The sequence below is a fragment of the Magnolia sinica genome, chromosome 19, assembly GCF_029962835.1.
Source record: "Magnolia sinica isolate HGM2019 chromosome 19, MsV1, whole genome shotgun sequence".
NCBI lineage: Eukaryota > Viridiplantae > Streptophyta > Magnoliopsida > Magnoliales > Magnoliaceae > Magnolia > Magnolia sinica.
The window spans coordinates 22,659,123-22,676,075 of NC_080591.1; the positions used below are offsets into that span (position 1 = coordinate 22,659,123).

Consider the following 16,953-nt stretch of genomic DNA (forward strand, 5'->3'; position numbering starts at 1 on the left):
AAAAAAATCTTAGATTGGACTGTTTTAAAAAGTTGATCATTTCACTATTTTCTGTATACAGTCAACCCAGCCTGGCCCATTGTGCCTTTATCTCTTTTCAGTCAAGGAGGAAATGCAACAACAGACACGATTGGGAGAGAGTGACCCCCTCCTCCCTTATTATGGAATGAAGATCCTCCTAGTTCTTTCAATGTTTGTTTGTGTAAAGACACGTGGAACAACACTTTACCCACTAGCACATAAAACAAAGCCTGCAAAGTTAGCTTTCAAACAAGCTCACAACCACACAATTCTGAGAATAATTTAGTTAGTTATGGAAGATCTGTAGAAGTTTTTATGGTAGCAGTAAGATTCAGGGATATTTCTATCATTATTAGGCCTCGTTTGGTGCTCATTATAGTGCTATCATCATAAAAATAGTGCAATCAGGATAGTTAACATTGTGTTGGGTGTGTTAAAAAACTATGCGCATAGTATCGATTAGCAAAGCAACTCTATTTTGCGCCTTTTTCCTCTTGTTAATTGTTGCATTATCAGCATAGCTAGGTTCCTCGAAAAAATCAGAATACAACTCTTTTGATAAGAGAAAAAAGATGCATGTTCTTCCATAATGTTTGTAAAATAAGCTTCTTATACAACACGGTGTGTAAGGCAGACCTTGATATAGGGACCCCATCTAATCCATCCAAAAGGTGCAGCCTTTTAACTCCACCTCATATGCCAAAAATCAACCCAATCAAAAATGTTATTTGGTCACACCACAAGGACATTTGAGATGGCGTCGTCCACCATTAAAACCTTTTAGATTTTGTGGGATCCACCATGTTCCATGTATCCCATCTCCTTCACTCAGAAGAAAGACAATGCCAGGATGGGCGAACACCCTAAAAATTAGGTCATTACAAAACTCAGTGGGCCACGCGATGTGTTTTTTGAGTTTTAGGCATGATATTACATTATGTGGCCCACCTGAGTTTTGGATGGGCCCGAGTTTTGGGATCTGAGGAGAAAATGTGCTGGTGCACATGATGGATAGATTGGATGTCAAGCACACATCACAGTGGGCCCCACACCCCAGGTTGTAGAATAAGCTTTTCTATAGAAGTGGTAATCAGAGAAAAAAGGGGAAATAATGTAGAAACATAGTAGTGGAACAGACTGGAATCCTCTACAATACCTATTTTACCTATCGCATAAAACATCCAAGTATGTGGGCACTGGGGCCCCACCATGTTGTACATGTAAAATCCACTTCATCTATCAAGTTCTATCCTCAATGTAAGGCCCTAAGGAAAAAGAAAATAAAAAATAAAAAATCACCCGGATCCACAATTCAGGTGGCCACACCACATGAAAAAATGGGGATGGTATGCCAACCATAAGTTTGAGTGTGGGGCCATCATGGTGTGCACTTTCATCAAACCCATTAATCAGGTGTAAAGTGTTCCAAATATTGGCGAAATTATCAATAATATCATCCCCAGACCAGCGATATCGAAACTACTGAAAGTATAAAAAATTCCAGGTTCTACATGGTGATATCATAGATATCAGCAACAGTTTGAAAAGAATCCCTTAAAAAGGTTCCCTGGTATTGGCCATTGATAATATCCCCGATACCAGCGATATTCCTATTGATACCAAGGCAACATCCATATATAGGCGAAAATTGATAGAAAATTTGGGAAATTTTCAATTTTCCAAAAAAAAAAAAAAAAGGATAATCTCCTTTTTTTAGGATTTTTTAAGGTGACGAAAAATCCATAAAAACTTCATTTTGTTTCAAATGTTACCATGGATTGCAATGGAAATCCATGTCTAATTGTCTATGCATGATTCTTATGTATTGACATTGATTTGTGACTAAAAAATTAACTTTTAGCTGAAAAATGGGGAATTTTGAGAAAATCCTTTTTTTTTTCATTTATATACTGGAAAATGTGTTCTTCACTGTTAATTAATGTCAAATTTTGATATATTAATGAGTGGTGACCAATCTATTGATTGCTACAATTTTGTATCTTTATTTTGATATATTAATGAGTGGTGGCCAATCTATTGATTGCTACAATTCTGTATATTTATTTTATACTGATTTTTTCAACAACACATGGTTAAGCCCTAATAAAATGAAAAGCTATTATGTATAGTTGTTTTTTACAATATTTTGATTCCTACATGTGTAAACATGTGTCATTTAACCTCTCCTAGAGTTTCGCTGAAAATTTCCACTTTTTTCCCAATGGTTCCCTCAGTCGACAATATTTTTCTGAGTATCAGTGATACCAATACATGTTTCTGCTTCCCCCGTCATCACTACATGTGACAATACCAATACTTTGAACACCGTGTAAGTCACAAAGACAAAGAAAAGATACAAAAAATGGGCCTGATACAAAATTCAGGCGGTGCCACACTGTGAATTTACTTGTTTTGGGAGTAATTTCACATTGTTCCCATTGATGAGGCCCATATGAGTTTTTAAAAAGGCATTGATCTTCTATGTGTATGGTCCAAATAATGGTACTCACTTGATGTACGAAGTGAACCTTCCATATACAACAAGGTGGACCCCACGGACCTTGGGTGTTTTATGCAATGTAAAACAAGTATTACAGACTATTCCGGTCCTAGAGAAAATGGTCTCAGATGAAAAGGACCAGAATCCTACACATATCAGGTTCTATCTTCCGCTCTAGGCCCTAGGGAATAAAAATCAGCCAGATCGAAACTCAGGTGAGCCACACCAAGATGGGGATAGGATGCCGGCCGTAGGTTTTATATGGGGTCACCATGGTGTGCATCTTTTATGTAACCCGTTATTCAGGTCTAACTCATTAGAATGAAGTGAAGATACAAAAATCATCCGGATGGAAAACTCAAGCACAGGTAAACTTGGAGGTTTAGAGAAATTTTACATTGTTCCCACTGGTAACGTCCAAAAGAGCTTTTTCTTCTTTTCTTTTTTTTTTATTAAGATGATCTTTTGTATGTACAGTTAAGCATTTCCACTTGATGGACAGAGTGGATTTACATTACAACATGGTGGACTCCACAAAGCTTGGGTGTTCGAAAAAGGACTTGTAGAGGAACCGAAAAAAGACTGGTAGAGGAACTGACCTAGTGACAAAAGTTCTGCATTTGTTGCCACTTTTGGCTAGATGATGACTATTGATCTATAACATGACAGTCATGGTCTAGTGTTACACCTTGCCCAAATGGCTCACCACTGGTCATATCTGACCATTGGATAAGTGGGGTCCATGGTTCTATGAACCAAGCCCACATAGGAACTTAATATGAAGTATTTACTTATTTTTTAAAATAAATTAAAATTTTATATATTTTATCATTAACATATGGCATGCCAATTGTGCAATCCAAATACCAAATAATGCTATCCACATAAGTTTATATTGGCAGTCAATGTTGCTGACAAACGTCAAATATTCATTATCATCATAATTTATAAGAGTAATCATCATAAAATAACCATATCATGATGACTCTATCCATACAATTCAATTATGCATGTCAAACAGACCCTTAATATTTTACTAAACTAGATGGTTGGGATTAAAATAACAGTTGGTTAGGATTAGATTAGGGTTTTTTTCTTTGAGTTAAAGTAAATACACGTGCAAAGACTATTTTATAAATAAAAAATGGTGAATAATGAATTAAAAGGAAAAAATGAATAAATTTTGTTTTATTAATTCTTTCGTTGGACTGATTTTTGGGGGTGTGATGCTCCAACTGGTGGTTTGATTTAACCACAAGTTTTGGGTTTGAAGTGAATTCAAACTCAAAAGTCAAAACTTTCACTTAGGTCTTAGACGTATTGCTTCGATATAGCTGTCATGCACCAACAAACATCAAAATTGTCGAAGCATGGGCCCATTGGTAGGATTTCCATACCAAATTGGAGATCATATAATTCCTCTCATAAGTTATTGGTTTTGGATTTGCAATTATATACTGTGTAGCAACACCTAGTTCTGTAAATGGTGATAGGTAACTCCTCAGGCTTGGCCCGCATCGGGCTAGGCTTGGGCTGGAGTATTAGGCCCGAGGACCAGTGCCGAGCCTACAATTAAAGCCCATTCATTAATCAGGCCAGGCTCAGGCTGGCCTGGCCTGGTCCATTTAAGGTTTTGAGGGCATTTTTCTCCAAATATATCACGCATGGCGGGGCATGCCTATTGAAAAGCCTTGATCTTGCACAAAAGTGGCCGTATAAGCTCAGGCCTGTTTCTTTTGGCCTACGACAGGCCTGTGCTGGGCTCAGGCTTAAGTTTTACTTGCAAGCCAGGCTTGGACGGACCTCAGCCCAGCCCGGGCCCAGCCTATTGACAGCCCTAGTTATCCAGCTTTTCTTGTCCAAACCACTGAGATGAAAACAGACTTCAAAAACCACAACTCAAACACTGAATACTGTCTTAAAATCTTGCATGATGTACTATACCAGAACTTGTCAAGCTCCATGATTCGACCATAATGTAAGATGAAAGAGAAATTACACAGCTAAGGAAATCAATACAATGGTGAGGACCTATTTATATAGTGGGACAAAAGATGCAGTGCGAAGTAGGGTTGCAATCATCAACTTACCAGGATATGCATGTAAGGCTTCAACAGCCGCAGATTTGCTTGAGGCATCTGCACCAAGCATTATAACATGACCACCTGTAAGTCCATCCTGTCTGTACAAATTTGCAAACTCTGCTGGTGACTTGTCTGATTCAAAATTGGTTATGAGAGTCGATGTGCCCTCAGTTGAATCCCGGAGGGTGGATCCCACAATTTGCTTCACTTTCCCCTGAAATATTTCCAATTCAACCAAGTGCAAGTTCATATCCATTTCCACAGGCATTTTTGGTATGGACTATAGAATACTCGAATTATAGGGTTCTCGCTGACCAGCAAGCATGCAATTTGCAGGCCTTCATAAATGTGGGGCCCATGGTTCAGAAATTGAACTATTGAAGTGATGGCCCCACCATGAATGAAGGATGCGCTGCACTCTCCCAGACTGGATTACCCCAACCCTTCTTGTAGTGAAGAAAAACATAAGGTTACAGGAACAGGTACAGCAGCACTCCACTCAACAGAAAAAAAAAAAGGCCAGCTATTGAAGGGTTACGATCTCTCAATCTGAGAGATTTCTTGGCCATCCTCATCCACTGGGGGGCAATCAGATTAATGTTTTAGCTCGTCAAACCATGGGCCAAATATGCACAGAATCATGTGCACAGGAAACTGTACATTTTCTGGTGAGCAGGGCCGCTTGCATTGGGGGTCTTCAGATTCCAAGGAGTCACAATCTCCACTTGGGGTCCGATTTTACGTTGGCGCTGTTGGACATTGGAATACCTGGATATTGAAATGCCCGACACCCCAATCAGCAGCATCTCAGTGCCCAAAAATTAGGGAATCAGAATGGCAAAAATGAAAGGAAAAAAAAAAAAAACTAGGATTCTTATTCCTGATATCTGCTAGTGATTACTCCTTTTTGAGAGGGATGGGCAGTCAAAAGGTGCGAAACACGTGATGGTTAAGATCATCCAAACATGGCAATTTTTTGAGAGGATGAGCAATCAACGGTGGGACCCATGTGATGGTGGGTCTGAATCAGCAATCGCACCATGTATAGTGGTCAATATGGAATGTCCATTTACCTACCCATGGATTGGACATTTAGGGATCACTTGGAAAAAAGTGTTTTTGAGAGAAACACGAGATCAATGGCAGAATTCATGTGATGGATGGTCTAGATTAAGGATCGGAGTGTTTGTAGTATGATCAATATGGACCTTCAATTTACTAGGCATTGACTGTACGGTTAGGATCATCCAACCAAAGTGATTTTTTAAAAGGGAATGGTCTTGATCAATGATTGGACCAGTTACAATGCGATCAACATGGACCATCCATATCCCTAACCATTAGATGGACGAGTAAGATAATTCAACAAAAGTAATTTGTTGCACTCTAGTTCTTCAGGTAGCCCTTGCCATGTCATGGAGGCTTTCACTCCAGTCTAGGTTGCCCTTTCCATAGGTTGTCCCTTCCATGACTCGAACAAAGGATGTGGCGTTGGCTCTAATACCAATTGTTACCTGACCGATATGCCAAAAGCCCCAGGATTGATGGAACATGTCAAATTAGGCTCTTTAAATCGTAGGGATCGTAACATTTGTTACGCACATCAATGTTTGAAATGTCAGTATCGTGTTACGTATCACACCCTTGGGATACATATATGTATCGGTTATCGCACGGGATATATCATTTGTATCGGGTAATTTATCACACCTTTTGGGAAACATGGGGAAACATTGGAAAAACGGCTGAATTTTTCAATGAAACTTCAGAGATTGCTAAAAAAGACCTTAATACACACTTTCAAAGCATAACATCTCAAAAAAGAAATGCACATAATAGGTTTCCTTTGCATAGGATCCAAAGCTATGTGTCATCTAATCGAACTAATGCAACTATATTCAAATTGAATGCATAACATTTTGAGTATATGCGATGATGATTTCATCAAACACTCTCAAATATTTCGAAATTAGTCTCAATTGACAGCTGGTTGAAGGGAATTTTTGAAAAAAATAATAATAATATTTTAATATTTTTAATTAAATTTGATATTTATTTTCTGAAAATTGACAAGGACTTAACAAATCAGTAGAACAGCCCTCATACATACTTGATTTCATGTTTGGAGTGCAACATTGTAAGCAATTTCGGAGAAATTGGATAAATTTTGAAATTGCCCCAATTTTTCCCAATTCAGACCACCTAAACTCAAATTTCGAAACTAGAGTGTATGTGATGATCATTTCATCAACTACTCCTAAATACTTCGAAATTAGTCTCAATTGGCAGCTAGTTGAAGGAAATTTTCGAAAATAAAATTTGGGGAACATGAAGAACCAATGGATATCAAAATCAAAGCTCCAACTCTATGATTTTATTATTTTTTTTAAGGATAACAGAGAAATATATTGAAAAAAGGGGGAAAGATACAAAGGAAGGGAGGACTCTGCTGAGGTAGCAGAGAGCCTAAACTCCTAGGAACAGCAAGCTGTCCTGATTCAGCCCGATTACATTACCCACCCATTCAAAAATTAATTTTTTTGCCCTGAACCAAACGTCTTTAACCGAAGACAACTTGTCATTGAAACATCTATTGTTTCTCTCCTCCCAAACAGACCACCAAATTGCGATGATCGCCATCCTCCAAATGCTTTTTCTGTCTTTGCTCATCCTAACCCCGTGCCACGAAAGCAATTGTCTGCCGATAGCAGGCTGCACCAGCATATGTTGAACCGCATCAGAAAATCAGCCCAGATCTGATGGATGAACGGGCAATGAAGCGGGAGATGATTCACAGATTCCTCGACTTTCATACAGCAGAGGCAAATGCTAACAATGTTCATTCCCCTTTTCTTAAGGTCATCGACCGTTAGAATTCTGTTCTTGCCTACGAGCCAGCCAAAACATAAAATGGCGTGAGTGGCCGTAGAGAGAGCTGAAGGGGTGAGGAACGAGTAGAATGAGCGGACCGAGAAGGCGCTGGATTTGTCACAGGTCCAAGAGAGATTATCCTGAGCTTCTGGATCTGGCATGGCTTTTGAGATAGCATCAAGGAGATCAGCGTATTCGGGGATTTCCCAGTCATTGAGATTTCTAAGACATTTAACGTCCCAAACCACATTTGTAGACGAAGCAGAGCAGCAACCAGCCACCGTCACGTTCCTGAGAGGAGCCAGACGGTATATGTTTGGAAAACGGAGTTTTAGAGGGGTTTCTCCAAGCCATCGGTCTTCCCAGAAGCGAATTGAATTGCCATTACTGAGTTCGAACATGATGTTTTTGAGCATTTCCTTCTTCATGCGGATGATCCCCTTCCAAAGATAGGAAGCTCTATGCACGGTCTTGTCGCTTGTCCACCAACCACCTGGCAATGACCCATATTTACCTTTGATAATGGAGTTCCAAAGAGAACCCCTCTCAGACCCCAAACACCAGATCCACTTACCGAGAAGGACCTGGTTCATAGTCTTCAAGTTTCTAATACTAGCCCCGCCCTCTTGATAATGGTTGCAGACCTCCTTCCAATACATAAGGTGAAACTTCTTCTGATTGTCTTTACCGCTCTAGAGGAAATCACGCCTTAACTTATCAATGGCCGCAAGCACCATTGGGGGGCATCTGAACATGGACATAAGATATAGGGAAGTTGGAAAGTGCAGACTTGATCAGAGTGATGCACCCTCCAATCGATAAATACCTACATTTCCACCTAGCAATGGCTTTCTGAATCTTGTCCACAACCTTGTCCCATATCGATTTGGGAGGGGGACCAATGACGAGAGGAAGACCCACAAAAGAGGAAGGAATGAAGCAGTAGAGCAACCAAGCGATTTGGCAAAAGTAGCCGACTCCGCATCAGATAGGTTGACCCCGTACAGCTTGGATTTGGACATGTTAATTCTCAACCCCGACACAGCTTCGAAACAGCGGAAGGTTGTATTGAGGTTGTCGACGTAAGCCTAGTTGGCCTCAGAAATGATGAGGGTGTCATCCGCAAACTGGATGTGGGTTATTGGCGCTTGGACCTCAGGCATCAAGATACCTCTGATGACGCCTTCCTCCTAGCCCTTGGTCAACATCTGAGATAAGGCCTCCCCAATCAGAAGGAAGAGAAGAGGGGATAGGGGATAACCTTGTTGAAGCCCCCTAGAACTCTTGACAAAGCCAAAAGGAGTGCCATTGAGAAGGATGGAGAAGTGGGCTGATCCAACGCAAGCTTCAATCCATTTCCTCCATTTGGCACCAAAACCCATACAACTCATGAGGTATTGAAGAAATCCCCATTCCACATGGTCATATGCCTTTTCAACGTCCAACTTGCAAAAGACAGCTTTCTCCCCAGAGACATGACAAGAATGGAGCACTTCATTCGCAATTAGAGCACAATCGACGATCTTCCTACCTCTGATAAATGCGCTTTGGATAATAGAGATGAGTTTCCCCATCACTTTCGCTAGCCGGGAAGAGAGAACCTTAGTGAGAATTTTGTATGGGCCTCCTATAAGGCTGATGGGTCTGAAGTCTGAGAAGGAGCAAGCGCGTGACGACTTAGGAATTAAAGCAATGAAGGAAGCCCCTAACCCTTTCGATAACCTCCCTCTCTCGTGAAATTCAGACAAGAATTCCATAACATCAGATCTAATGATTGCCCAAAAGGATTGGAAAAATGCCATAGGGAAGCCATCTGGCCCAGGGGATTTATCCCTACCTAGGGAGTCCACAGCAAACTTCACCTCCTCACTGAAAGGGGCTTCTAGCAACTCAACTTCGACAGCTTCTAGCATCTTGAATTGGATGTGATCAAGACCCGGCCTGGGCCAGCCTTCTGAGGTAAGCAGAGAACTGAAATGATTGATAGCTGTGTGGACAATCTCCGTCCTGTCTTCTATCTAGATGCCATCCATGGTAATAGAATGAATGGCCCGAGCCCTCATGTTGGCAATGCTGTGAAAGTATTTAGTGTTCTTATCGCCTTCAGCAATCCACTTGGTTCTAGATTTCAGCTTCCACGAAATCTCTTCTTCCAAAGCCCTGGCAGCGATGTTTTGAATTATCTGGATGCGCCTCCCCAAAGATTCTGATGTCATGGGTGAGACTTCAGCTTCCTGATCAATACGCTGGAGCTCAGAGAAAAGGTCATTCATCTTCGATTCCTTCTTGTGCAGAACATCTGTTTTCCATTCCTTTAGCTTCATCTTCAGAATTCTAAGCTTGCAAAGAAACTTGTGCCCAAAGAAACCATCAGCCTGAAGGGTGGGCCACCATACCTCGATCAATTGGCGAAAACCAGGAATATTCAACAAAGACGAGTTGAATTTGAACGGCTTGGGGCCCCAACTCTGGTCATCCATAGACAGAAGGATTGGGCAATGATCCGAAGTAGTTCTAGGGAGCGCAATTTGGGATGCCAAGGGAAACACGTCCATCCAGTCAGTAGATAATAAGAATTTGTCGAGCCTAGATTGGATAGGGCAACGGCGACCATTGGACCAGGTGAACCTAGCCCCCGAAAGGGGAAGGTCGACCAGTTCATGCGTCTGGATCTAATCAGAGAAATCGAGCATGGCTTGTGACATTCTTTTGTTGCAAGAGTGTTCCTCCATAAACCTGACAACGTTGAAGTCCCCAACAAAACAACAAGCACCTGAAAACAACTGCCTGATATTTGTGAGCTCGTCCCAAAAATCTGCTCTAATAGGGTCCGCATTAGGACCGTAAACCATCGAAATTAAACAACAAAAAGGAGAGGACTTATCTTGAAGAATGACTGAGACCGAGAAAGATCCAGCGAAGGAAGACAGCATCTCCCATTTGGACGATTTCCAGGCGATCAAAATCCCACCGGAGCTGCCCGAGGCATTGAGTGAAACCCATTTAGCATCCTTGGCGATCCAGATGGAGGCCAGAAGAGCGTCTTTGAAAAGCGGGACTTTGGTTTCCTATAAACACAGAACATCCGGATCTCTCCTACTGATTGATTCCTTTATAAGGCCCCTCTTCTGTTTGGAGCCTATCCCCCTAACATTCCAAGAGAGGATTCTCATCGGGTCACCGATCTTCCCTGAGATCCCATACGCTGGTGACGCGCTTTGACCGCGGAAATAACTCCTGGGCTCAGTTGAAGTCTTTGAAGTTCCCGGTTACTAGAAGATCTAATGGCGTGATTAGTTGAGGTTCCCGAAATGGGGATGGGTCTTCCTCTGTTTTCGATACATTGAAACAACGCGACGTAATCTTCAGTTCTATCTCCAAATGACAACCCCGGGGATCTCCCTACGTGGCCCACCGCATCCCTTATCCACTTCTTGTTTTGGAGATCATCAAAGATTTCTTCTCTGCTCTTGCCTGCTCTTGGAGTGGTGTGAACAGCGTCCTGAAGCTGAGGCAGGTAGTCAGCACACATTTACAGAGGTTCAGCGTCTATCACATGGGGGGATATATCTTCCTGAAATAAAGTTATGGGGCCCAGATCTGCCCAGTCCCGGGATTGTTGGGAGTAGGGAGGGGATGTAGGGAGGGATGATGGAGATTGGGATTCAGAGAATCTGCTGAGAGAGTCATCAGCTCTGGATAAGTCATCCCCCATCGCAAAGGAGGGGTGGGTCTGGATGTGAAGGTGTTGGAACTGGCTGTGTAGTGTGTTTAGGTTGTTGGGGAGGGTTTTCGAGGTAAGGAGAGGTTATGATCCAGGAAGAGGGCAAACAGCAGCATTAAGGAGCTTGAGGCGGGGCTGGACCCAAAATACATAAACAGGTATCCTTCCTCGGGCTAGGAACAAAGGAGTCCACGTGTCAGGTCACTGAAGCTATATCTGAAAGAGAACCCACGTGTCGACTCCCTGACGAGAGTGGGCCTTCGGGCCTCGGGCGCCTCAGTGAGTAATAAATTGGGGATGTCGAGCTGATAGGTGGCCACATGGCCTTCTCCGTCGCCCGCTCAGAGCGGGAACGTGAATCGCACGGCACCAGGACGTCTTCTATGCCACATGTAGCCTTCTCTGAACAGGGGACGTGATGCTTTTCGCCTCGGGAGACAGTGAGGTCAGGGAACGACGACGAGCTTCCTGCGATCGAGCCACTTGGCTCCTCTGCGGCTCGGATGAGGGCTCGATCGTCGATGGGGCCAAAGGCTCTGTCAACTACGTCGATCGGAGTTCCGCCGGAGTATGGCGTCGTCCGTGCACCTTCATTGAAGCGCTGCTCTGTCCGCTATGCCTGGGATGGTGGAGGGCCTTCTCTCGATCTCCATAGGTCTCCCCATTTAAGATAAGCTGCGTCGGGCAGCTCTCTTTGAACCGGAAGGAGGATCTAACGGTCGTCGAGGTGAACAATCAAATGAGGAGGGAAAGGGATGCCCTTCTTCCTTCTCACACAAACCCTGATAACACCCAGCTGATCACCTAGCTTCGTCTTGAAGTCAAATTCCACGAAGGAACCAAGACAGGCCGCTGAAGAGATAAAAAATTCCTCGAACCAACATTTCAAGGGAATGCCCCATAAGAGAACCCAGACGTTGTCCATACCCACCGCTGAGTAATCTTCCCACGACAGAACTTTAGTAACCAGGCCATCCGCATGCAAATGGCCCACCATTGAAAGCATATCCGAGTTTATCCCAGGGCAAACCTTTACCCACAACTCGTTGTAACCTATGGGTTTTATGTTGCAGTTACCAGGATGGAAGCCAGTGCATTCTTTGATCCATTCCTTGACCTGAGGTATCGACACCCCATCCTTTGTGATGATGACCACGAACTCCCGCAGGTCAGCTCTAGCCCTGTTGAAACACTCTTGGCTGATGGTCAAAGTGAAATCCTTCCACTCTACCATCCGTTCTGCAAAGGCCAGTCTGGTTGAGACATTGTCTTCCTTGTCGGGGAGATTGATATTGCTGGGGTTGTCGGTGAGAGTCTGAACATGACGGAGTACAACATCTCTGAATGAGTTACCATTCGTACTCTTCACCTAAGAAGCTGGAGGAGGTTTGGTAGGGTCGGTGTGAATGTCGGCATTACCTATCTTCCCGTGTTGATCTCTGTAGTTCAGCCCGAACCTAGCCCTCTGAACTAACATTGGGATGCCTCCGAACTTTTCACCATGAAGCATTTCAACTGCTCTTCAAGTTCTAATTCGAAGCTCATCCTAACCAGAGCAAAACCCCTATAATGCCCACTATTCTGATCTCTAGCCATAACCACATCCATAACAGCTCCTACCCTACTGAACACTCTAAAAATGTTTATGGGGAGCCAACCCTCCAGATAACCCCTGACGAACAAAGTGTGATAAAAATATCTTTTCCTACCTATAGATTTTGCGGTCAATATATTTCGTCTCGCATAGGAGACCTGTTTCCACCCGTTATCCCCTTGGTCATACGGATCTGACTTTTCGACATTGTCTAACCCCGACCAGGCTTCTGAGGCGTCGAAATATCTACCCTTATACGATCTTCCGGTGGTACCTCTAGTTGAAGGGTGCGTCGGACGAAGGGATACCTTGCTTCTCATCTCAGGGCGTTTACCTTTGTCATAGTCCCGATACCTATAATCTCGATCGTCCAACACCTCCCACTCAGATTTCTATAGCCCCTTAACCCCAGGTTGCAGGCAATTCACGTCCTAACAAGTGTGTTTATCAAGAAATAGGGCCCACAATTTGGATATGGTGGATTAGAAACCACCATTCAATGTTTAATCCAACAATATAAGATTTTTTTCATGCAAAACATGAAGAAACAATGGATTTTTAACCATCTGACACTGATTTAATATAATTTCAACAACAAAAAAAGATCAGAAATTGAAAATGCTCACTGGATCGAACATGTGGGATATATTGCTATGTGTTTCATATCGCACAGGTGGGATATAAGATATATCATGGGATATATCGGCCGATATCATCAATATTTAAAACATGTCGTGCACAACCTATATGGGGCTACCGTTTGAATAAGTCATGCCTTGAATAGGCCATGTCAACTGACATTGGGTTGGTTTGCTATGAAATAGGGATATTATTTTCTCTTCAGTCCACATGTCTCTGCTAGTTCTCGTTTTGGAGAGAATTGTACACTTGTCAGTAGAAGTTTGTTGAGCTCTTATGTATTTAAATTATCCTATTGGATGAGAACAAAAATAAGTTCTCTTCGAGGGGAACCGGAACGTAAAATGATATGGTCAGACTTCTTTCGTCAGCCTATGGTTACGGACAAGCCAAATCGAGAATAAAAATAGGTTCTCTTGAAGGGGAACCAGAACCTAAAATGATACGATCAAACTTCTTTCGTCAATGTATGGTTACGGATGAGTTGAATCAAGAACAAAAATAGGTTCTCTTCTAGGGGAACCAAAACCTCCAAACTTCTCATAAAGAGAAAATAATAATTTCCATGCTCTTTTCTCATCCAATAGGATAATTTAAATACATAAAAACCTAACAAATTCCTACTGACAAGTGGACTATTCTCCCTAAAAGGAGAACTACGGAGAACTAACAGAGACTAATATCCATATTTCATAGCAACCAACCCAACTTCACTTGACTTATTCAAGGCTTGACTTATTCAAACGGCAGCCCCATACAGGTTGTGCATGTAACATAAGAGGCTTTCATAGTAAGTTATTTTCCTCTTCCCTTTTTGTTATTTCAAAGGGGAGAGGGGCTGCCCTTGTATCTTCAATACATATCGCATGCATTGACAATACAAGGGAACCTTATAAAGGGGCTTTAACAATATTTTGTGATATATCGACGATATCGTAATATATGTGATATCGTCAATATGTGGTGGGATGTGGGGGGGATTTTGGAATCCCCCAGTGTTTCATATCGGATCCACGCAATATCGATAATATCACTCGATGTTAATAATATTGCAAACAATAGTCACACGACCCCAAGTTATACCCCTTTTTGAAGCATTTACCCACACACCTAGATTCATCTCCTACACAAGATTTGGACTTCCAGACACACCGGACCCCTTTCCCCTACTGCCATTACCAGGTTACAATTTCAGATCTTCCTCTATGAAGCATTTGGTTCTTCGCTAAGCCTCCCCCACCATTTACTAAAGAGATCAATTTCTCAATTTAATATTCCCAGTGCCAACACTGCCACCCCTCTTAGCCTTTTAGGCAACCTTCAAATTGGCTAAAGATATTTCTTCTCTATACCTCCTCCCTCCCTTAAGAAGTCACATTTAGTTTTTTTTTTTTTCAAACTTCTTGGGCACCATGTCCGTGATTAATATAAGGGCACAAACTAAACCGAAAGGTTGAAGACTAACACCGTAATAAGAGCGATCCATCCTAAAGGACAAGTTCCTCCCATCCACTTAGCAAGCTTCCTTTCCGTGTGTTACACAACCACATTCCGAAAGATGCATGTGCTTTACGTAAAAAACTCCAATTACAAAAATCATAATCATAGCCTTGTGCCCAACTACATGAATGCATCCTTCCTATATCGAACACTAGAACATTTTAAAAACATATTTGTATACTTTCTCTTTCTATTAAAATTAAAAGAAATCTCCATCCCCACATACTTATCTCATTGTCATAACGATCAGCTGTGCAATGAAAAGGAGGATAACCCGATCTTTGAGGGCAATTGCATATAGGTGGGCCCCATTAGGGATAAGACATAACCAGAAAATTGCACTAATTGGACAGCCTAAACATTTGATCGCTTGCCACAAAATGGACAGTTAAAAATTGAACATTAACAATCCAAATTTGATGGGAAAATGTTGACCGATCATTGATCAAATAGTTCTGATTGGCCCATCAGCGTAACCTTTTGATCATGCCTCGTCCACGGTGGGGCCAACTATCTGAATACAAGTCTGCCATTTGCACGTTAGATGCATGCATGAGTATTATCCACAGAACTATACCAGAGCATTATATAATGCATGTAATGGAATGTACATCGATCCAGACCACCCAATAGTGAGCCCCACTACAAATGGGGCATAACCCACAAATATAACAATAAGGAAATCATAGCCATCCGATCAGTGGCCATTAGATGAACAGTGGTAGAGAGAATTGGATAATGGTCAAAGTTCAACAAGGTAATTTTAACGGTTAGAATCATATGACCAGTGTATTTTCAGGCCATTATTGAAACACAACTATCAATAAATCATTCCATACTCTGCCAGGGTATCGAATACCATATGCACGCACGCCATGCACATTCCTCAAACCAAACAATAAAAATCATGGGCAACACTGGGATGGCTCGTAAACCCAGAAACCATGACGATTGGGCGATCCTAACCATCCAATTAAGGGAATTCTCTCGCTAAATCAACCATTCACTGCCGTTCCTTTTAACCTTCTGCTTAATGATCATTGACAGATGGTTGGAATTGCCAATTCAGCGAGATCATCGGTTTAAGCCCCATCCATGGTGGGCCCACAATTGGGACAGCGCAGGTTGAGGTAAGCCCCTAAGTGCATGTGTATGATATGCCATACACTAGCAGAATAAAGCATAGCTGGAATTCCCTTGTTATCATCCATTTCACAGGCATGAACTAACCAAACAGTACTAGACGATTGGATCTCACCTTGTGTATGTCAATGCACGGTCGAAAACGGACGGCACATCGAATGGACGGTCGAGATCCTGCGATGCACCAGAAATTGAGATATCACACGGTATAAAAAAATTTCAAAAAAAAAAAAAAGGGAATGGAAATGAGAATGTACTGGAGCCTTGTGTTGGTAAAACTGAAATGAAGCTCTGATTCTTTGGATGGTGGATTGGAAGAAGAGAATAGTCGTTGAGAGAGCTGAGGTTGGGACTAGAGATGTCTCCAAACACCCGACGTGTACCGATTCTCATGTTGCGATGGATGCTTGGTATTTCAGAGAGAAATGTCCGCACGAGCAGCAGAGCTTCCTTGTTCGGAAAATTGCGGGAGAATGAGACGGAAAGCAGTTAGGGTTTATGGAGTAGGTATGCTAGCCCCACGTGGTGCGTTGGACCTTCGCACGTGTCATCCTGGAGGGTGTGTGGGACATCTGAGCAGCTCATGATGTGGCCCACATGAGAGATGACTGTGTGATGAAGTAAGGATGGTATACAGTATCAGGTGGGCCACCCCACCACGAAGAGAATGTATGGTTTGTAATTTTTTTCCCAAACGGTCCACATTCAGCTTGCACGTGTGGCCCTCCTGATGAGTAAGACGGGCTGATTTTAGGGGTGAGTGTTTGTACGGTCCAAATCTGTTTTGGATTGGGGTGGTGGGGCCCAGTGTTATGGGCCGCCATGGTGTGGATCGTGGACACGGATTGGGTACTCCCCCCAGCTGGGACAGGGGTTC

General features: G+C 42.5%; 1 protein-coding gene across 1 annotated transcript in view; it reads right to left on the bottom strand.

The window, feature by feature from the left end:
* The window catches only part of LOC131234907 (1-(5-phosphoribosyl)-5-[(5-phosphoribosylamino)methylideneamino] imidazole-4-carboxamide isomerase, chloroplastic), a 35,634-nt gene extending 19,076 nt beyond the window's left edge, over window positions 1-16,558 (bottom strand). Inside the window, exons 1-3 of the mRNA XM_058231902.1 lie at window positions 16,334-16,558; window positions 16,192-16,250; window positions 4,612-4,819 (exon numbers count right to left, since the gene is read on the bottom strand). Of these exons, the coding sequence (XP_058087885.1) occupies window positions 4,612-4,819; window positions 16,192-16,250; window positions 16,334-16,469 (403 nt within the window). The 5' untranslated portion in view covers window positions 16,470-16,558. The remainder of the gene's footprint in view (window positions 1-4,611; window positions 4,820-16,191; window positions 16,251-16,333) is intronic.
* Window positions 16,559-16,953: the final 395 nt, after the last annotated feature.